General features: G+C 57.5%; 1 protein-coding gene across 1 annotated transcript in view; it reads right to left on the bottom strand.

The window, feature by feature from the left end:
• Positions 1-615: 615 nt before the first annotated feature.
• The window catches only part of CACNA1B (calcium voltage-gated channel subunit alpha1 B), a 210,777-nt gene continuing 195,262 nt past the window's right edge, over positions 616-16,130 (bottom strand). The window contains 10 exon segments of the mRNA NM_174632.2: positions 616-1,152; positions 1,499-1,749; positions 1,982-2,189; positions 3,327-3,443; positions 3,588-3,720; positions 6,400-6,527; positions 7,373-7,485; positions 7,930-8,037; positions 12,315-12,423; positions 15,196-15,292. Coding sequence (NP_777057.1) covers positions 616-1,152; positions 1,499-1,749; positions 1,982-2,189; positions 3,327-3,443; positions 3,588-3,720; positions 6,400-6,527; positions 7,373-7,485; positions 7,930-8,037; positions 12,315-12,423; positions 15,196-15,292 — 1,801 coding nt within the window.

Genomic DNA, 16,130 nt, shown 5'->3' with positions numbered 1-16,130 from the left:
CTTCCCTTCCCCATTATTCTGGGTGTTTCTTTTTTGACTGAGTACATAGAGTTGACAAAAGAGCGAAGGGTGTTGTGACTAAAAACCGAAACCAGGATCACGAATGTCGCCCAGGTTTGGTCCCTGTGAGGGCCGGCTGTCGGGAGAGGCCGTGTCTGCGTGTTTCTAGTGCTTTCTGCCATTTCAGGTACGAAGGGCGCCCGGACTGTGGGCGTGAGGGTGCTGACAAGACCTGCTCCGTTTACCACTGACTCTGTCCTGAGGTCTCGCCTGCTCCTCTGCACCACACATTTGGATAAAAGATGATCCCTACGAGATTCAGACTTCCTACGGAACGTTCCCAGCACACACCCTGGATGCTGGGCTCTTCAGCGGGTCCCCCTCAGCACACACAACCGCGTCCTGTGCGGGGTCTGTGCCGAGACCCAGGGAGGCAGCGTGGGAGGGGTGGAGAGGGAGCAACCTCCCTCTACAAACCGCTCATCCCGCTGGAGGAGGAGACACAGGGCAGGCCCTCCTCCCAGGGCTGCGGCCCACCTCGGTGCCCCGAGCGCCCCCGGGGCCCAGCGCGGATGATAAAACTCATCACCTGGACGCGCCCGCCGGGCGGTGCGGCTAGCACCAGTGGTCTTGGTCAGGGTGGTGGTAGCTGTGCCGCCCCCGGCCGCCCCCGCCCGAGCTGAGCCCCAGAGTGCAGTGGTAGCCGTTGGGCACCCGGCGGAGGGGGTGGGACTGCGAGGTCAGGGAGGACACGTAGGAAGTCCGGGAGGAGCGGCCCGAGTTGGTGGCCACGGCCTCCTCGAAGGTGAGCGTGTCCTCAAGCTGGGTGCGGGCCGCAGCCTCACTGTCCAGACGCTGCCCCAGGTAAGGGTCGGAGCCAATCCGAGAGCTGGGGGCCAGCGGCTGGCTGAGGGGGTCTCTCTGGAGCAGGGCGTTGTGTTCCGAAAGGCCACGGCTAAGCCGGCCGGGGGAAAAGGCAGGGAGGCTGGTCTGAGCCCCGGCAAAGTGGACAGGTGAGGAGTTGGCCGTCTTATAGGTGATGCTGGGACGGGGGGTCAGCGGGGTCTGGGGGAGCTGCCTCCGCCCGCCGCGGCCAGGGGTGCTAGCACCAGATGTCGACAGCAGGGGGCTCCCGTTCACGGAGCCGCTACCCTGCAAGAAAGCGGAACAGAGCAAACCCAAATCAAAGGGCAGGGAGGCTGGGAGCGCAGGTAGGTGAGATGGAGCGGGAGGCCCCAGGAGGGTGGGAGGGCAGTGCCAGAAGGGGCTGGGCACAGGGCCAGGGAAGAGGAGAGCACAGCCCAGCCCATCTCAGGCGGGGAGGAGAGAAAGAAGGAACTGGGGAGCAGGAAGGCCAAGGCCCCGCCAGGCAGGATGGACAGGCCAGGAAGCCAGGAGCAGGCTCTGGCCTGGGAACCAGGACAGGAGAGGGCTCCCTCCCAGGGCCCGAGGGAATGGGATGCGGGTGGGAGCATGGGGGGTCCCGGGGCCCATGTACCTGTCTCGGGGGTCCTGGCTCCTGCCCGGCCGTGGGCGACGTGGGATGGCTGCTGAGAGAGGGCTTGGGCTGCGGGGGCTCACGGCCCCCAAAGCGGTCACAGGAGTAGAAGCGCTGCTTCTCAGAGGAAGAGGAGGAGGGCTGCCTCCGCTCCTGGGACCGGCCCCGCTCCTGCCTGCGCTCCCGCCGGCAGCCTGCTGCCCCATCCCCTGGGGGCGGCGGGGGGCCCGGCCCCGCGGTGCTGTAGGGCGCTGGCCAGGGGAGAGTGAAAGTCAGCCGAGAGGCTGGGGTGGCAGGGACACAGACCTCACCCAGGCCCGGTTCCTCAGGGCCAGCAGGGTTCCCAGGGAAAGGTGGGAGGTGGTCCTGTCTCCACATTCAGGGTTGCCCGTGGGGTCATGAGTTACAGAAGGGAAGAAGTTCTCACAGGGATTCTTGGACCCCAACTGGAGCCACCACCCCCCGAGAGCCCCTCGCACGCACCGCCATCTGTGTCTGCAGACAGGCCGGGCCCCTTCTCCAGGGACTTCTGCTTCCGGTCCCTGCGGCGATGGCAGCGGTGGTGGTGGGGGGGGGCGGCCTGGCTGGCTGGAGCGCGGTCCAGGGCCGCGGTGCACAGATGAGCCACATGGGGCCTCTGGGGTGCCAGTGTGGAGATGGAGCGCTTCATGGGGCTGGCATCTGGGGGTGGCTGTGGGCGGGGACATGGGTGGGCTCACAGCCTGAGAGTGGGGTCCAGCCTCCAGGCAGCAGCCAGGCCATGGGGGCTGGCAGACCACAGGACACATCCCATTGGGAGGAATGGGCCTGGGGCTCCATCCCTGAAGCTGGGGTATCTCCCCAGACAGGGCAGGCTGAGCCCCCAGGAGGGTGGGGATGGGGGAAGGATGGTGCCTAGGAGGGCCTGGCCTGGGGAGGACCACTGGGGGTCTGGGGTTCAGGGACCGTGAGGCCTTTCCCTCTCCCTGGAATACTCTTCCCCACCTGAGATCCACCCTTTCTTCAAAAGCACCCTTTGCACAAGTTGCCATTTATGTGTCTGTCTCTCCCAAGCCAGGTGAGGCCCAGGTCCCTATAGGACAGGGAAGGTGCTGGGAAGAGGGGCTGCTGGCCTGGCTGGAAGGGTCCCAGATGGGACCCAGAGCTGCCTTGGCAGCCGTGGTCGACCACTCTGCCAGCCCTCTGTCCATCCAGGACTGTGAAGCTGCTCCTCCAGGGCTGAAATCAAGACTCGTGGAAACGCACGCACCCACAGCCACCGTCAAGCTCAAGCAGCACGGAGGGAGAGGGGGCACCAACGTGGCACCGAGGGGAGGCGGCCAGGCCAGGAGGGCGCTGAGCAGCGGGCAGAGCTGGGCCGGGAGGGGCTGGAAGAGGCGTGCTCTGCCTAGGGACTCAGCCCACAGTGCACAGCCCCAACCCAGGGGCTTCCCTGCCAGGCTGTCCAGTGTCCCAGAGAAAGAACAGGGTCACCCCCTGAAAGGGACAGGGTGGCTGCAGGAGGCACTGATTTCTGGGGAGGGGCAGGGCTTGGGGTAGGGAGAGGCATGTCCCAGAGAGAGGGAAAGGCTAGGTCGGGGCCATGGGGCCACCTGTGGGCTGCAGGCCTCGGTGCCCAGACAGGCGCTGAGCACAGTGGGCAGTGAGGACTCTAGACGGCCTGATAACACCTCCAGAGGGTTTCCAGCGGGGCTGAGGGTGTCCTGGACACAGTGCATTTGGGAAGCTTCACCCCAGCAAAGCCCACCCGTGGGATGCAAGCTCCTCCATGCCAAGTCTTCTCAGCTCCAACCCCCTTCCACGACCCCAACCCTCCCAGACCACCCACCTGAGTCTCTGCTGCCAGGCGGGGCATGGAAGCTGCTCGGCCCTGGCTCTCCAGCCCAGGTTGGGGCTCCCCGTCAGGGCCTCTCAGGACCATGCTCTGCATCTGGACGTCCACAGCCTGGGAGTACAGCAGCCCCCCAGTCACACCCACCCCATCCCACTCTTTCCCCCACACCCCAGCCTCAGCCCGCCTGCTGCTCTCACCCTCCCCCACCCATTCTCACCCTCCCCCACCTCGGACCCCAGCCCCGGGAGCCCTCACCGGTTTTCCTGTCTGCACCGGGATCTCTGTGGAGTGGCCACGCTCCAGGGGTGTCCTCACCTCGCAGGGGACCTCCTGGGTCCTCTGAGTGCCCCAGGAGACAGACTCCTTGATGCCGCCCTCTTGGGTTTGTCTATGGAGGAAAGAGGATCATCCTGTTGGCCTGGAGGCCCACGGGCCATAGAACCTGGCTCCCACCCAGAACCAGGCTCCACCTGCCAGGAACCTCCACCTTGACCCTGTTCTGGGCTAGAACGAGCCCAGAGGGATGAGACCCCTTGAGTGTGGCCACTCCCAAGTAGAGGCACAGCAATAGCCTCTCCAGGAGGTACAGGTACAGTGGGCCCCCTGCCATGGCTCAGCGTGGACAGGCAGAGAGGAGACCCTAATGCGGGGGCAGCTGGCCTACACAGGGGCTCACCTGTGTGGTAGAAGCAGAGATCGTCCCCAACGAGGACAAGGCCACACGCACACACGCAGAGGCACGCAGCCTGCGCTGCAGCTCATTAGCCCTGACAAGCAGGGCTCGTCCCTACTCCCCTGACCCGAGCCTTCTGCCCTGAGCCCCTCTGGCGAGGCCACTTTGAAGGCCCTCCCAGCACACGAGCCTGCCCGCCTGCCCTCGCCCTCTCAGGGTGTTTAGTGTGTCTCCCATGTAGCCCAGCACTGGCCTGGGTTTCTCTTGCTCTCACATGTAGTGAAGCATCACACACAGTCTCCGTCACCCAGGGTGAGTGGTAACAATCACACTCAGCTTGGAGGTGACGCCTGATGACCTCAGCTGGCCACACGAAGGACCTGACCCACCATCGCTGGGGTTTCTTAGAAGAACACCCTTCATCTCCCCAGGTTGCAAGCACCTCCCCTGTGCTGTGTGTCTGGGGCTGCTGCAGCCTCGGGAGAGGACAGACACTGGCCCCAAGGCCTGGTCACCCCTGAGGCCACACCATGCTGAGGCCAGGCAGGCACTGATACCACCCATCAGAGGGCTCAATAAACGCCCCCACTGCCTGGCCCCAGTGCAACAAAAAGTGGTATAACTGACTTGTGCAGACATTATAACCATGGGGCAAGTGACACTCATTCTCCTGAACCGAAAGCTCAGCTCAGTCCACAAAGACACTTCCCCACCCCACCCCCTCCGACACACACATGTACACTCAGGATCCACTGTTTAAGTGCGCAAACGGGATCTTAACCGACATGGAGAAAGGCCGCCGCCCCGGGGCCCACAGGCACTCTTCCGGAGCACGGTGTTCCTGCGGGAGTGCTCCCACTTGAGCTCAGGTTCTCCCGGTGTCCTGTGGCCTCTCGACCTCTGGACTTGGGCCTTGCAGTGCCACCGCCCGCCCCCATCCCCCCAGCTTGGGCCTGGGACGTGACCTGTTTTGGCCAACAGCGCACAGGGAGAGGCCTGAACGCCCGCAGCCTGCACTTCCCCTCGGGTTGCTCTCTGGCCTCACAGTACAGATGCACCCAGGACCCAAGCCATCCTGACCCAGGACCAGGTCTGGAGCACTGCCAGGTGGGCTCCCTCAATACGGCAGTTTGTTGCACAGCAAAAGGTACATGGCTAGCAGCCCATGAACCCAAACTTGGCTTGCAAACAAGTGTCCTAAACACACACAGGAGAGGAAGAAACCGGGAGCCTAGCCATGCTTGCTGCTGAATGTTGCTCTCCAGGACAGCAGATGGGTGTGAGGCCCACCCTCGGCCCCTGCCAGTGAGGCAGAGCGCACGTTGTTTTGGCCAATGGGATATTAGCAGATGTAGGAGCCCTGGCCTGGAGGGCGGCTGAGAGAGCCCTGCCCTCTAGTGCAGTTCAGCCTGGCACCACCTTCTGCGCCTCGGCCAGAGTCCCATGGTGCCTGCTATTCCATAGCACTTGGTTTGGGGGTCATTACCAAGAATTGCTGAGGGTCAGTACCAAGAGTTACATGATACGGCAGGATCTTACCAATTTGGCTACAAAATGCAGACATAAATGGAGGGACTCCCCTGGTGGTCAAGTGGCTAAGACTCTGAGGCCCCAGTGCAGAGGGCCTAAGCTCAACCCCTGGCTGGGGAGCTAGACCCCGCATGGTGCAACAAAGAGCCTGTATGCTGCAACCAAGGCCCAGCACGAGCGCGTGCTCTGCTGCTCAGCTGTGTCTGACTCTCTGTAACCCTATGGACTGGGGGATCTTCCCAGCCCAGGGACGGAACCCACGTCTCCTGCATCGGCAGGACTCTTCACCACAACTCAACATGGGACACCCACGACCTCGCACAGCCAAAGATTTATATACACATATATATAACCAAAATGGAGATCTGAGGGGGAAAGTCTCTTAAAGAAAGATGAAAACACTAAATGGCCATTACCAAAAAGTGGTGAGAAGCTGGAGTGGAAACAGAAGCTTCTTAATGGTCTGCAGGCCACCAAGGCCAGTGAGGAAGCATGGGGAGCCTTCACCCGACAGAGAGGCAGGAGCACACAGTGGGGGGCCCAGGCTGCAGTGACAGGCTGTCCAGCGCAGGTGCCCCCAGTGCTATAAGAGCTCCTGTCTATCGTTACAGCAGCAAGCTTCAGATCACCCACAGAACCAGCTCTGGCGGCCGCCTGGACCAGCTGGACCCACAGTAAAGCCTTCTGGCGGCACTGGGTGCAGGTGGGTGGCGATAAGACCCGAGGGCTCCCCGTCCTGGAGCGTTGCTAGAAGGAGCCCCGGGCACCCCGGATGGACACCGGAGCAGCAGGGGTGAGAGCAGGTGGAGCCCGGGAGCCCTGCCCTCCTCCCGTCCCCGCCCCGCGCCTGTTGGTGGCACTCACACTGCCCCACCGTTGCTGAGGGAGGCCGAGCTCTTCTGCCGAAGGAAAACGCGGGCTCCTCGGAGCACAGCCGGCTGAGTCTGCTCCAGCGTGGCCTTCAGGGGGTGGAACAGGGACACGGGGCCCATCTGCAGAAGGACGTGGGGAGGGGTCTCTGAGGCCTGGGAGGCACAGTGGACAAGGGCACCGCCATGTTTGGCCACCTGCCCGGACCCCCCAGCACGGGAAGAGGATCCCTGGGCCTGCCCTGTGCCCATCAGGAGCCCTTTCCCAACTGGGCCTGTAAGTGACTTCAGGAGAGTCCTTTCATTCCTTGGAGCCTCAGCTTCCCTTCCTACACAGTTCGGGGACAGGACATCATCATCAACTTGGACTGCCTGGCAGAGACCACTAGACTTGAAGGTTGAGAAGAATTTGGAGATTTCGGGGCTGGGGGGTGGGCACCAGACACTTCACATGCCAGGGATGAATGTCCTGTAAGCTCTGGACACCGCACAACTTTAGAGATGAGAGTCTACACACTCTCGCTCAAGGTCTGGGCTGTGACGAAGTCGTCATCTTTGGAGGATGACCTCTGGAAGACAGGCCCCAAACCATCCCACTCTGAGGTGAGTGGGACCCTCATGACACCGGGCTGTCGGGGGCCCTGCCTGTGTGCCCCTCCCAGATGACCTCAAGTACTCTTCAAAGAAGCAGCACTGCCTGCAGCCTCCGTTTTCAGCCCACATCTCTGCCCTGGACATGACTAGCTCTCCACACGAGGGACTCCCTAACAGCAACAGGCAACTAGTCAACAGGAGCACAGACTGGGTGGGGTTTCTGACTTTGGGGGCTGGCGAGGCAGCCACAAGAACCTCTCATCTTCCTTTTCCCGCAGCACTTTCTCCAAGAAGGGGCTGGGTCCCCTCTGCTGCCATACAGCAGAAGGTGCCAGAGTCTCAGGGTTACTTTTGGGACTCCTGGAAACTAGTACCTGGGCCAGGCCTCCAGGAGCTTGGTGAATCTGGTCTCTGGTGGTTTTGTTCTGTTTGTAGAAGTCGAATATCATCAGAGCTGCGTACACCTTCCCCACCGTCATCTCGTCGGCTGGAGAGCACGACAGGCAAGGGAGGGAATACAGAGAAAGGGGACACGCGGGGAGGCTGGGTAAAGACTCCTGGACCCGAGGACGGGAGCTGCACTGACCTTCCCCAGGCCCTGCCGTGCTCCACCCAGCAAAGCACAGCTCAGTTTAACCCCAGATGTCGTCCTGGCCGCTCCAACTGTAGGGGTCTCCTATTTCCCTGGATTTTCTGCAGGGAAGTCCCCACATGAAGAGTGTGGGTGACTCTACTCAATGGAATATGGCCTCGGTATCTCCTCCCATAGCCCCTGTGCCCCCACCGTGGAGACCAGAGTTTGGGGCTATCAAGGAGGTTGAGCCTTCCTCTCCAAGGTGACGCAACAGCTGCCCTCACCTAGGACTCTCGGCTCTGCCTCTGAGTGGGGCATCAAAGGGGGCAGACAGGGTGAGTCTCTCACCCTACTTACGTTTATGGGGTGGCACCAGTAAGTCCAGGGTCTTCTGGGGCAGATTGGCCCACACGGAGGAGATCTCCTTCCTCAGCTCTGCGTCACACTGATGCTGCTTCGTGCCAGCTGGGGCAGGACAAGGGTGGGCAGAGGGAGGGCTGTGAGGAGCCATCCCTTAGCCCTGCAGGGGAACAGGCAGAGGTGGGTGGGGAGAGACCTGATCCTGGGGGAAAGTTTCTGAGTAAGAAGCACTGCCGTGAGGGCTGGTCAGAGAGCTCCCAGCCAAAATGTGTCTAACGAGGTTGAGCGAGGGTGCGTGGGCAAGCAGGAGTGATGGGCAGGAGTGGGGAGGGGAAGGCACGCCTCAGTGTTCCAGCCATCTATTCATCATTCCATTAAATCTACTGAGCACCTACCAAATGACAGGTGCTGTTCTAGGTGAAGGAACAAAATCAAAAGAAATTGCCCTGAGGAATCGCATGATTTTAATCTACAATACAGTAGCAATAAGTTAAAAATGAAGTAAGTTGCATACAGGAGAAACCAGGAGGGAGGGATGGGAATCATCAGGAGGGCTGCAGTGTGGGCAGTCAGGAACGTGTTCACAGGACCCTGGAGACAGAGGCGGCCAGGGAGTCAGCAGGGCAAGGCTGTGGCAGCAGGAGCAGACGTGCGGGGGGGGGGGGGGGGGGGCTGATGCTGAGAGAGGAAGCCACAGAGGGATGCTGTGCTCTGATCTAACTTTCTTCAGGCACCACGGTTATTAAGATATGGTTATCTACAAGAACACTCTCCTTGTTAGTTCCTCCACTCTGTGAAGTGCATCCAGCTGGGGACTCAGCACGATCCAGGCAGGAGCATGGCACTCCTGCCCAACTCCCTCTGCGCCCTTTGTGCTCCACCCCTTCAACCCCTTCCAGGGCCCTGGCATCACCAATGTGTTTTCTGTCTCTACTATTTCAACTTCTCAGAACGTCATACAGATGGATCACACAATATGCTGGCTGTCGAATCTGACCTTCCACCCAGCATGATGTGTCTGAGACCCACCCATGCCAACACGTCAATGACCTCTCTCTCAGTTGCTGAGTGAGAACTGTCTCATCACAAAAAAACACCAGTTTGCTTATCTGTGACCACCTGGTTGACACCTGAGTTGTTTATAGTTTGGGTGATTATGAATAAAGCTGCAAACATCAGCGTAGAGGTTTGCATGTTTGTGTTTTCACGTCATCCCCCTTAGGCGTGGGATGGCTGGGCCCCACGATAAAGACCTGCAGAACTTTCCCAAAGCGGCCACACCACTGCGTCCGCACTAGGACACAAGAACCCGCGTCTTCTGCATTCTCCTCAGTGCTTAATGTTGTCGTTTCTTTCCAAATTGTTTTTGTCATTCAAGTTTGTTTGCTTTCTATGTATATTTTAGGGTCAGTTTATAAATCTCATCTCAAGAAGCCTGCTGGGATTTTGACTGGGATGACGTTGACTCTGCGTTGTCACCGGGATGACTGATCAACAGGAGAACTGACAATACTGAGTCTGCCAAGGCATGAACATGGCTTATTTATTAAAGAAGATTCTTTTGGTCAATATTCTGAAATGTGCAGCATACACGCTAGCATATGTATTTTTAGAGTTAGCCAGCAATATAGAAATATTCGATGATTTTGGTGGAACATTTTTCAATTTCAATAGCTAATCCATAGGAATATACTTGTTTTTTATATATTGACCTTGCTATACTCATGTTTCAGTTTTAGTAATTTCCGTTTACAGCTTTAAACAACAGGAATATACCGTCTCAGTTCTGGAGGCCAGAGAAGCAAGGCGTTGGCGAGGCTGTGGTCACCCCCAAAGGCTCTTATGAAGTGCCTTCTTGCCTCTTTCTAGGTTTCAGTGGCTCCAGCAATGCTTCATGTGCCTAGGCATGTAGATGCTTCAGTTTTGTTAACTTTTTATCCTATTCTTTGAGATTTTCTACATAGATAATCATGTCAATCATGAATAGAGGCAATTTTCTGTCATCCTTTCCAATTGGTACACCTCTTGTCTTTTCTCGACTTGTCACAACGGCTAGAACCTCAAGTATGATATTTGACAGAAATGGTGACAGCAGACACCCTTGCCTTGTTACTCATCTTGGGGGGAAAGGAGTCAGGCTTCTTTGTTAAGCATGTCATTAGCTGTAGGCTTGTCATAGATACCCTTGATCAGACTGCAGAAGTTTGCTTTAATTTCTAGTTTACAGTAAAATTTGTGTATCATAAGTGGACCCTGAGTTTTGTCAAAGCTTTTTCTGCATCTACTGAGATAATCATCTAGTTTTTCTTCTTTGATATATTAAGTTGTATTAATTGAGCTCAAATTTGCATTTTTCATTCCTGGGATAAATCCTAGTCATCATATTCAGGTTGCTAACAGTCACTGAAAACCTTGTTGTCTTCATGAGGAATGTCGATCATTTTTGCTTATAATGTCTTTGTCTAGTTTTGGTATCAGAGTCATGCTGGCCTCATAAAATAGATTGGAAACTATCTTCTCTTTTTCTGTTGTCTAGAGGAGTTTGTATAGAATTATTTCCTCCTTAAATGTTTGGTTGACTTCATCAATGGAGCCAACTGGACCCATGATTTTCTTTCTTAGAAGATCTTTAACTATGAATTTAACTTATTTAATATATACAGTATTACTCAGATTATCTATTTTCTTTTTTCAGGTTATCTATTTTTGAAAGAGCCTCATAGTTTGTGTCAAGGAATTTTTCCATTTAAGTTACTGAAGTTATCCATATAGGGTTGTTCATAAAATTTCCTTGTTATCCATTTAATGTTAGGAGGATATATAGCAATGCTCCCTGTTTCGCTCCTTATATTTGTTATTTTTATCTTCTACTTTTTGTGATCAGGCTAGCTAGAAGTGTGTTAATGTTACTGGTTTGATTGTTAGCATGACCATCCTGGCTGCTGTGTTGAAGGGAGACTGAAAGAGGCAAGGGCAGGAGCAGACCCGTGAGAAGGCTACTGCAACAGTCCCAGCCAAGACCTGACAGGCAGCGATGCGGACCAAGAGGGGGCAGGACGAGAGAGCAGACACTGATCGTATTCTGGGTGTATTTTGAAGGTGGAGTCAGAAGATGTTGCAAGGGTTCAGAAATATGGATCAGAAATAGGATAAGAAAAAAGCAGGAGATAAAAATGATGCCCAAAGTTTGGCCTGAGTAACTCTAAGAGTGTTTCCACTGATGGAGACAGGGAGGAATCTGGGGAGTATCTATGCTTATTGGGCCTCCGAGCAGAGTTGGCGAATAACGTGTGGGCTGTATAAGCCTGGGGTTTAGCAGCAGGCCTGGACTGAAAATACAGAACTGGGACTCACAGCAGTAAAGCCATGGGGAAAGGAGAGACTGCGTGTCTGAAGCACACAGTGACCTTCAGAGATTGGGGAAAAAACAGGGAAAAAAAGGCACAAGGGGTTTACACAAAAGGGAGGGACTACTACAGACAGGCTGTGGACAGGCCACGAAGCAGGGGGGTCCCTGCAGAACCTGACAGGAGCAGTGCCAGAGAAGCTGTGTGTTGTGAAAGCTGGACTGCAGACTAGGAAAGGAGAAACCAGAGACAATGCAGACCCATTTGTCCTGTTGTTAGGAAGGAAAGAAGAAAAACAGAGAAGTTGATGGGGTTAGGGGAAGAGGAGAACTTTTTAAAAACAGGAAAAATAACAGCACATTTATACACGGATAGAAATAACCCAGAAGAGAAAGCTGATAGGACAAGAAACAGAATACAGAATTAGGGGCATGACGTCCTAGGGTAGATGATGAAAGTAGTACAGAAGTGCAAAGAGGGGGACTGGCCTCAGCTCACCCATTTACACAAGAGAGGGCCAAGCTCAAGGGCACGGATGCAGGAGGAAGCAACATAGGGGGAGGGCCCTCCATTTTCTCTGCGAAGGGGAAGCAGTCAGCACGTGAGCGGGGCAGGAGAGGAGGACAAGCGGGAGGTCCGTTTCCTCCCTGATCTGGTGGGGGCTTCGCGGTCCTGTCGGGGACCCAGGAGAGGCCCTGAGGTGGGGACTAGGCTCACGATGGGGGAGGGGTGCTCTTCACCTGTGAGGGGCGCTGGCTCATGTGACGCAGATTCCAGCTGCATGACTATGGGTAACCCGGGGTCTTTCAATTTCACTCCCCCTCAGCGTCCTTACACGAAAATGGGGTCACTGCAGCGCTAACGTGTAGGATGGTGTCAGGAGACAAGCTCAGTGTCTGACAAGGAGCCATCCGGACAGGCCCCTTTCCCCGCCCTGCACAGCTGCCTGGGGTGCTCTTGGTGGGGGCGGGGCGGGGCGGGGGCGCAGTCACCTGGCCCTGCCTTGGGCCCTCCCCTCCAGGCTGCCTCTCTCACCTGGAGCCAGCTTGATCTCCAATGCAGTCCGGATGAGGGCCATCAGCGTGGATGTGAAGTGGACGGTCATGTCGTCATTGGAGATGGGCATGTTCATACGAACCAGGCGCTGGGGATAAGGGGGCAAATCAGGCCGGGCCTCCCAGGGCTCCCAGGACCAGGAGACGCTGGGTGGACGGGAGTTTTGCCAGCATTCACACTATCCCTGACCCCTATCCTCTTCTGAGCTGAGGATCCCTCGGCTACAGAAAGACAGCAGTCCAGGTAAATGCTGTCCAATGGAGCCAGGCCAGGAGCCTGGATTCCTCTGAAAGAACAGGCATGTCTCCGCCAGAGGGACGCCACCCACTGCCCACGATAGAACGAGCGTGTGGCCTAGGCTGGAGGGGCCTGGGCGGCAGGACCCCTGGGACAGCCCACAGACAGGAGCATCAGGCACGCGGTGGGGCAGCCAGGACCGCAGGCTCGGAGGCCAGTTCCCACTGAGGAGACACGAGCCCCAGGATGGCCTCTGTGCCTCACCACCTAGCCAGGGGCTAGGGAAGGATGCTCAATGGCACCAGCCCAAGGCAACAAGGAGAGTCTTAGAGACCAGCTCCTTACGGGGGAAGGACCCGACAGATGTGACCGCAAGGGCCTCGGGCTCGGCCAGCTGCACAGGGGCCCAGGGCCATCCCACAGGGACACAAGCGCTCAACCAGACTGGGCCCGTGCAAGCTTTCTCCTTGTTTCACCATTAGGTGAACAGCCCCCTTCCCTCTCTTCCATTTTCTAGGACAGAACAGCTGGAAATAGGAGTGTGTCTGTACCAAAATCCTCTGGTAATAACCAGCAGCTGTCCAGAGCCTGAGGCTTTAAGAACTTAGGTAATCTCCAGGAGGAAAATGGTCTCAGATGTGTCTGGAATGTCCTGATCATGGGGTGGCCACCTTGCTGGCCAAGTGGAGCCCTTGGGGGCACTGCGGCCTCCTGTCCTCTCCCAGCAGCCTCTTTATTCCTTACCAGCAAGGGAGCTACAGGTGGGGGTACAGGGCCACCCCACGGGGTATGCTGTCCTCTGCCAAGCCTAAACCATGTGGTAGGGCAGCCTCTCTGTCCCTTCTCTGGGTAGGGCCACTCTAGCCCCAGCATTCTGGAACCAATCCGGTCTGCAGCCTGATGGAGGGCAGGTGGCTGGAGACAAGACCCATACTCTGTCCCCTAATGCTGGCAAAGCCCCACTTGGCACCTCCAGTCATGGTCCTGGGGCCTCCCTCATCACCTGTGTGGCACACACGGCTCCCGGAGCACAGTGCTCCCGCAGGCCAGCACCGACGGCAGTGGGAGCGGCAGAGGGACCCCTCTCGAGGGCAGTCAGGGAGTCAGGGGTAGCATGAAGGAGGAACAAGCAGGTGTTTCCCCAGAGAGGAGAGCTCCGTCCAGGGCACCTCTCCCAGAGCCCCCATCTGCTGCCCAGGCCTCAAAGGGCCAGGCGTTTGGGAGCAGCAGAGGGGCGAGACCAGGGCAAACACACAGGCATCTCTGCCTGGGCCCAGACCCTCTGGCCATGGCAGTCTGTTCATCTCCTGGGCCCTCCCCAATTCACCAAGACCATCTACTCTCACTAAACTCGAGTTCTTCCCTGGTCTCTTCACGCCCAGAACCTTGGAGTTGGCCAGCACACCTAGGAAGGAACTCCAAAGGCTATCCCACCACGGCCTTCCCTGCCTAGCCTGGCCCCAGTTGTCGGTGTGGACAGAGCTCTCCTTGAGGACAGTGTTTTACAGCCTTGCATGCAGGGCCTCCAGGCAGACTCGACACGCATGCCAGGCAGGGGAGGACCAAGGAGGGCACCAGAGGCATCACGTGTGGCCCGGAGGAGCCGCTTAGCTCCCAGAGGCTGTGCTGAGCCAGGGGATAGATGCAAGCCCGGAATCAGAGCACAGAAACAGACAATGTGGACAGAACCAGAGAGACAGAAGCTCTATGGGAAGCCTGCTCAGAGACAAGGAGATGGCAGCTAGGCTCCAGATCGGCGCTGGCTGAGTCACGTAACCACTGGGGCTGCTGGAGGGCTCTCAGGCGGGGAGTGCTAGGGGGACAGAAAGTGCTTACTCACCACGGAGGGGGACTGGGGATGCAGGGACAGGCAGGAGCAGACTTGGGAATGGGGCCACGTGGCCTGCTCATGCTCCCAGGGGGAGGCCTGGTAGTGTCCTCAGTGTACCCCCTCTTTGCAGCTCAGCCCACTGGGCCTCGGCAACAGAGGGGGAGGGACATGGGACCAGCCAGGCCCCAGAGTTTGTTTTCACCCCACAGGACCCTCTGGAGGTCCAGGAACGAGGGCAGGATGCCTCTCTCCAGCACCCTTCCTTCTTAAGGCCCAGGGGACTCATGAAGCTCCAGGCAATACTCCCTCCACAGCCCGCCAAGTTCAGTGCATGCAGAACTGGGCGCGGGTTCCACAGGTGCACCCTGCAGAGGCCTTGCAGGGCCAGACACTGAGGGCTGGACAACTTTGCCCACATCAGAGGCTTGGGGGACAGAGGGGCCGAGTGTGGTCCTGGGCTCAGAACAAAAACAGCCTCTGTCTAAAAAGCTAGTCCGTCCCCTCCTTTCTGAGGAAGAGAAGGGAATGAGAAAAGGCAGATGCTGGGCTCTGGCTCCGTCTTCCTGAGCCTCTTGGGGAGCTCTTGGAGGGGCAGCCCTATGGGACAAGCGGCCAGTGTAGAGACACTTCACATGCCTGTTTCCCTCTGTTTGGGAAGGAAGCGGAGAAGGCTGGGACAGAGAAAAGAAAGAAACAGAGAGATGGTAGAGCAGCAGACAGACAGACAGACAAGCCCCGGAAGAGATGGGAGCCCAGCACAGACAGCCTGTGGGGTGCAGGGGTGGGGTCTACCTTGTACGCAACACGAGCAGGGCATTTCTTCCCCAGCCCCAGGGGCGGGGACATGTGTTTCAGCATCTCAAACATGTCATTGTAACTGATGCGCCCACTGGAGACCCGGCCCATAGCACAGAGGCAGAGTGGGGTCCACAGGAGGGGTCCACGGGAGGGGGGCGGCAGGAGGGCGGGGGAGGAAGCAGACAAGAAAACAGAGCCAGTTAACCAGTGTCGGAGCAAATGCCAGAAGTCAAAACAAGCAAAATGAGGGCTTTCTGTCAGGGGGGCTCAACCCCCTCCTAGCCCCCCAGCCTCACCTCCACACTCTGGCCCCACGCAGGGAGTGAGCAGGGGGCATCTGAGCTAGTGAACATGGAGAGATGAAAGAGGCCACATCATGGAGGCTTTGGGTTGTCAACTCTGATTTTATACTTTCAGAAGCCATGGATAAAGCCAGATTGGAAAAGAGCTGTTTCACCATGCCAGCTGGAAGACAGCTGTCCGGTGACCAAAGAAGCTGGCTGGAGAACCACGGCAGAAACACTAGCTTTCCTTCATGCCTAATTTGCTTCCAAGTGAGCAAAGAGGCTGAAAAATTGGAGAAAAGCCTAAAAGCAGGCCAGAAAACTAGTGTGGGAGCCACACTGTTCTGCAGGGGGCCCCGAGGCTCTAGAGACAAAGTCCGTGGGGGCAAGCCCTGCTACAAGCCCAGAGATACCCAAGCCCTGTCCGGATCAGGGCTGCTGCTGGATCAGAGCTGGGCAGGAAACTGCGGAGCTGGGGTCGCTGGGGTGGGATGTGGCTTGGGGCCACTCTCGCAGCCTCCTGACAGCACACCAGGAAGGGCTGGGACCGACATATGGAACGAGGCTCTAGACCAAGGTAGGTGTTTAGGGTTGATGACTGTGACCTCCTCAGGCAGACCGGCCACCAGGCTGGAAGGCCCACCT

The sequence above is a fragment of the Bos taurus genome, chromosome 11, assembly GCF_002263795.3.
Source record: "Bos taurus isolate L1 Dominette 01449 registration number 42190680 breed Hereford chromosome 11, ARS-UCD2.0, whole genome shotgun sequence".
NCBI classification, from domain to species: Eukaryota; Metazoa; Chordata; class Mammalia; order Artiodactyla; family Bovidae; genus Bos; species Bos taurus.
This window is presented reverse-complemented; position numbering and strand designations above follow the sequence as displayed.